Source organism: Stegostoma tigrinum, chromosome 9, assembly GCF_030684315.1.
Source record: "Stegostoma tigrinum isolate sSteTig4 chromosome 9, sSteTig4.hap1, whole genome shotgun sequence".
NCBI classification, from domain to species: domain Eukaryota; kingdom Metazoa; phylum Chordata; class Chondrichthyes; order Orectolobiformes; family Stegostomatidae; genus Stegostoma; species Stegostoma tigrinum.
In genome coordinates, this window is record NC_081362.1 from 41,664,813 (window position 1) to 41,670,812 (window position 6,000).

Here is a 6,000-nt window from a genome sequence, read left to right on the forward strand (position 1 = left end):
AGTAAGCTTTACTTTTAAAAAGTGACGTGCAGATTTGGTTTCACTTGATATGTTTCACAATTTTACTTCAGGAACTACTGATGGAGTCAGATTTACTGGGTATGAGTCACTATCCATTGGTAACTGCACAAATATTTTGAAAATAAATTACCAGTTATCCAATGTCAAATTGTACAAATATTTAACTTAAAGTAAATTACTCTCAATACTGGTTTCCAAAAAAGGACTATTCACTAAATTATTTGTAGAGCTATCAGTAGATTAACCTTGCGATCTGAGGAAAATTTTGTCTGTTTTTATAGATTAGTATTCCATGCCCAGCAAATCTAGGAAACAGACATCAGTTCAAACAACAGAAACAAAACCTAATTGATGTATGATATTAACAGTCAGCAGTCTAGAGCTACGTATCATTTTAACTGCGGGTTGTCTTACTGCGCATATTTCAGATAAGCAGTAACGTTAGAAATCAGTGGGTGTACTGGAATGTCAAATGTAGCGCTTGAGGCACTGCTATCATCACTGTCATCCCACTACTTTGACAGTGGAAAGTAGAACATCAAATCCCCTGTACTTCAGCGCCGACTAATGGTTACCACTGATAAAGCCAGGGAAGTGGCTGGGAAGCCGATCACACTTCCTCATTAGATGTAAACAGACGAGTTCCAATATAGTTAACATCATGAATTGTCAATGGCTATCTTCCGATTTCCACCCTCACTCATGTGGCACTGTCAATATAGTCCGAACAGGCTAGTACGGCCCGCAAACACAGTGGAACGTCTACAAAACTCCATTTGTGGAGCAAACTAAAAAATAATTCCCCTTTACTTTGATGAGACTGTGCAGCAAACAGGTCTTTACTGACCCATCAGCTAGAATTCTGTAACTTTAAAATGTTAGGCACTAGGGATCAATGCCAATTCAACTAATATATTCTGTCACAACATTAACTTCGTTAGCAATGTCCCATTACAGAGAACCAGTCCGTGAATAAATGACACAGATAACCACCGTGTCGACTGGGTAGTCCTTCACGCTTCAGAATGAGGCTACACCCACTTTCCCCAGATTTAAACTGGTGGATTTAAGGGAAGTTTTTTGGTCGTTCTGTTCTCAATACCGCCCACGACAGTTTCACCAAATATCTCATCAATAGTTTCAGACATTTTTATGGTGGCAACATAGGTGTATCTTTCAACACACGTTTTAACTTTCATTCGAAACAATTCGAGTTAGGAAACAATGTAATGACTTGACGACCAATACCACCCAGCTACACGCTTAGTGAACTGCCAAAGAAAAATGGAGTAGGTATCGATTCGTGGGGTCAGAATGATAATTAACGTTCTCAAACAACTCGTTGGTCATTGTAAAATATATCGGAAAACATCAACTTTCTACCTACTGTTTGCAATATTAAAAGGCACCAATGGTATTAATGGCGGCTCACTTTTGAGACAAGACTCCTAAGAGTTGCCTGGCCTCCGGCCGCTTCACAACGTTCACTGAAAGTTTCTACAAAGACTCGCTCCCTCCACCAAAAACAGACGCCAGAGCGGAAGTCAAAACAAGTCAAACGCAATGAATCGGTGTCATCCCGGAAAATGTTTTATTTGAATGACAATTTCAGAATTAAAAATGAATAAATAGTTCATTTTTTAAAAAACTTCACAAGCAACGTAACTCTTGGTTTTTAAAAAATGTTTACAAGCAGGTTCAGTAATAAAATCACTCTCAAATACCGAGACGTGGCTCCGCCACCAATACAAAAACAACATTTTGCGGACGCTGGAAATCCGAAAATAATCTGGATTCATCGCGCCAATAATTAAACGCATTTCAGTTTATTTCCGTCAGTTAAAAAATATATCTGTCTTAATATTTGATTAACAACTCACCATCCATGGCTGTTTACCTCGCTTTCCTTTTATAACCCACAGAATTATTCCGACATATAACTATGATGTCCTCCTCACTCTTAATCGTACTGGTGACAAAACTGGAAAAGTCAGTGTCAGATTGTGATAAATTTTAGCAGGGAATTTCCCCCCACCTCCGCAGAAACTCGCTGACGTTTCTACTGCAATGCAAATCGCAGTTTTTACTGGTTATCAGGTTAGGGCCAATAAAGAATCAGAACGTTTGTTCGGCTCGTGGTTGTGTACAGTTCACAAATAAAGAACTACTAAGTTTCACAAAGAAACACAAAGCTGAAGTATATGTCATTTTCCATTGTAATTGGAATTAAAAGAAAGCGATTCAAATTAAGACAACTCTCAGCTGGACGGAGGACATCATTGTAGGTAAAAATTGAAAGTTCTGGAAATATTCAAAGTGTCAGTTCCATGAACTTTCTGGCTAGCCCACTGGGATTCCCAATAGTATGTAATTTTATTTCAGATTAGCATTCACAGTATTTTGCTCTTGTGGTAATGGTGCATGGAGACTGGTAATAAGAATGATGGCACAGTCCTGCTGAGGAATGGATGTGCATAGTGATTCTGTGTTCATATTGAAAAGAAGACAATTATGACTGTAGAAGTCTGCATTCTCAAAGAGGAAGAAGGCAAGGGGTTCAGAAGTAAGGCCAAGGTAAAAGGAGATAATGGGAACTGCAGATGCTGGAGAATCCAAGATGACAAAGTGTGCAGCTGGATGAACACAGCAGGCCAAGCAGAATCTCAGGAGCACAAAAGCTGATGTTTCGGGCCTAGACCCTTCTTCAGAGAGGGGGGTGGGGTGAGGGTTCTGGGATAAATAGGGAGAGAGGGGGAGGCGGACCGAAGATGGATAGAGGAGAAGATAGGTGGAGAGGAGAGGATAGGTGGGGAGGTGGGATAGGTCAGTCAAGGGAGAACAGACTGATCAAGGAGGCGGGATGAGGTTAGTAGGTGGGAAATGGAGGTGCAACTTGAGGTGGGAGGAGGGGATAGGTGAGAGGAGGAACAGGTTAGGGAGGCGGGGACGAGCTGGGCTGGTTTTGTGATGCAGTGGTGGAGGGTGAGATTTTGATGCTTGTGAAGTTCACATTGATACCATTGGGCTGCAGGGTTGCCAAGTGGAATATGAGTTGCTGTTCCTTCAACTTTTGGGTGGCTTCATTGTGGCACTGCAGGAGGTCCATGATGGACATGTCATCTAAGGAATGGGAGGGGGAGTTAAAATGGTTCATGACTGGGAGGTGCAGTTGTTTATTGCAAACCAGCGGAGGTGTTCTGCAAAGCGATCCCCAAGCCTCCGCTTGGTTTCCCCAATGTGAGGACGCCACACCGGGTACAGGGCAATTTCCCCCCCGCAGTGGTCGAGAACGCCCTTGACCGTGTCTCCCGCATTTCCCGCAACACATTCCTCACACCCCGCCTCCACCATAACCACCCGAAGAGAATCCCCCTCATCCTCACCTACCACTCCACCAACCTCCAGATACAACGCATCATCCTCCGACACTTCCACCATCGACAATCCAACCCCACAACCCAAGACATTTTTCCGTCCCCACCCTTGTCTGCCTTCCGGAGAGACCACTCTCTCCATGACTCCCTTGTCAACTCCACACTCCCCTCCAACCCCACCACACCCGGCACCTTCCCCTGCAATTGCAGGAAGTGCTACACTTGCCCCCACACCTCTTCCCTCACCCCCATCCCAGGCCCCTAGATGACTTTCCATATTAAGCAGATGTTCACCTGCACATCTGCCAATGTAGTATACTGTATCCACTGTACCCGGTGTGGCTTCCTCTACATTGGGGAAACCAAGCGGGGGCTTGGGGACTGCTTTGCAGAACACCTCCGCTCGGTTCGCAATAAACAACTACACCTCCCAGTCGCGAACCTTTTTAACTCCCCCTCCCATTCCTTAGATGACATGTCCATCATGGGCCTCCTGCACTGCCACAATGATGCCACCCAAAGGTTGCAGGAACAGCAACTCATATTCCGCTTGGCAATCCTGCAGCCCAATGGTATCAATGTGGACTTCACAAGCTTCAAAATCTCCCCCTCCCCCACTGCATCCCAAAACCAGCCCAGCTCGTCCCCTCCCCACAATGCATCACAAAACCAGCCCAGCTTGTCCCTGCCTCCCTAACCTGTTCCTCCTCTCACCTATCCCCTCCTTCCACCTCAAGCCGCACCTCCATTTCCCACCTACCAACCTCATCCTGCCTCCTTGACCTGTCCGTCCTCCCCTGACTGACCTATCCCCTCCCCACCTATACTCTCCTCTCCACCTATCTTCTCCTCTATCCATCTTCAGTCCGCCTCCCCCTCTCTCCCTATTTATTTCAGAACCCTCTGCCCATCCCCCTCTCTGATGAAGGGTCTAGGCCCAAAACGTCAGCTTTTGTGCTCCTGAGATGCTGCTTGGCCTGCTGTGTTCATCCAGCTTCACACTTTGTTACCAAGGTAAAAGGAGACCAGTTTATTAAGACAGGACAAGGCTAGTATTCCATGGGGTGGTGGGAGGTAAAGATGTGGCTGAGAAACTTTAGGGTTAAAGACAATGGACAGGTAAAATCTGTGGGAGAGTCAAGATTAGTGACAGGCTAGGAAATAGGATCCTGTTGTTCTATAGTGGTGTGTGTGTATATATAGAGAGAATAGGAGAGTAATCACAGAGTAGCCATTCTGCCTGAGTTAGACATCACTGCCAAATAAAAGACCATCCTTGATCCTCAGATACAATGGTGATTAGTTAGAAACATGAGCAATTGTTAATTTAAATCATTAAACAATTCTAACAGGTCTGTTTGAGCTAATATTCTCTCTTGGACCAAACTGTTAGCATTTTTCTCTCTGTTCTCTTCACGTTACATTGGTGTTTCTGTGTATTGATGATGAGACATGTGGCAATGCAAGAGACAAGGAAATAAATGAAATGAAGAGAAAATTTGTCAGATGAAGTTGTTGACAATTGGAAGTATTCGATTATGAGATACTTGGGGTATTTTGACAAGAAGTAGAAGGATTGTATCAAAAACAGAAATTCTTTGGACGCAGAGAGACTTGACAAATCAAAGACTAAAACAACATAAAATTAAACAGGCCATACAAAATATTGATGCAAAGCAAAACTTATTAAAGTGACTGAGACAAAATATGAAGAAAGAATGGAAGGGAAATAGCAAAGAGGATTCTAAACAAATTAGAAATAAACTGGTGGAAAAGACAAACTTCGTATTTATTCTGGGGTGGAGGAATTTGTGGACGTCGTAAATAAATACTTTGCTTTGGTCCTACAGGAATGTGTCAGTAGGAATGCAAGTCACAAAAGGAGAAAATATAGCAGTTACACAGACTTATTGCCTTGGCAATAGTTAACACAGAAAGAAATGGTGGAACCAAAAGTTAAAAACACATTAAATCTTGGTAGTAGTACATACTGTAGAATACTGGGCTAACATTGGAGAATAAATAACCCAAGAGTTTAATCTTTCAACATCCTGGGGTATTAATGTTGGCACAGGATTGCAAATGTAACATCTCCATTCTAAAATAGAAGGCGGTCAATCAGGTAACTATAGATTAACCTACAATGAGTAGTGATCAAGCTTCTTAAGGATACAAAAAAGAATAACGTTAGTGCTCACATTAAAAAACAGCTTGATTAAGGACAGCCAGCATGGATTTCTAAAAAGCCAAGTTCCTGAGAGGAAAAAACCTCCATTTCACCGGTAAACAAAACATCCCATGGAAAACTAAGGAGAGATGAGTCAGCAAAAAAGTAAAAGAAAGGGCTTGAAAAATGTAAAATACAGATCAGATGAATGGCAAAGATACAAATACCAGTAAACAGCCACAAAGCAGTTTCTAAGCGCTGCTAAAGGGGATTATGAAAGGAAACTTGCCGGGGTTATCAAAATTGCGAAGAAGAAATCTTATAGTTATATAAAGGGAAAACAGGTGGTTAGGAGCAATGCTGGCTCACTAAAGACTGACAATAGGGATAGCGTCAATGACTGTTGGGAAATGAAGTCACGTTGAATAACAGTTGAAA

General features: G+C 42.8%; 1 protein-coding gene across 3 annotated transcripts in view; it reads right to left on the reverse strand.

Annotated features, from left to right (window-relative positions):
• The window catches only part of rel (v-rel avian reticuloendotheliosis viral oncogene homolog), a 56,237-nt gene extending 54,166 nt beyond the window's left edge, over positions 1 to 2,071 (reverse strand). The window contains exon 1 of one of the 3 annotated variants that reach the window (XM_048535467.1): positions 1,902 to 2,071. In XM_048535467.1, the coding sequence (XP_048391424.1) occupies positions 1,902 to 1,908 (7 nt within the window). In that variant the 5' untranslated portion in view covers positions 1,909 to 2,071. Of the gene's footprint in view, positions 1 to 1,408; positions 1,523 to 1,901 lie in introns of those variants that run through there. The other 2 variants (XM_048535468.1, XM_048535470.2) reach the window with 2 other exon arrangements.
• Positions 2,072 to 6,000: the final 3,929 nt, after the last annotated feature.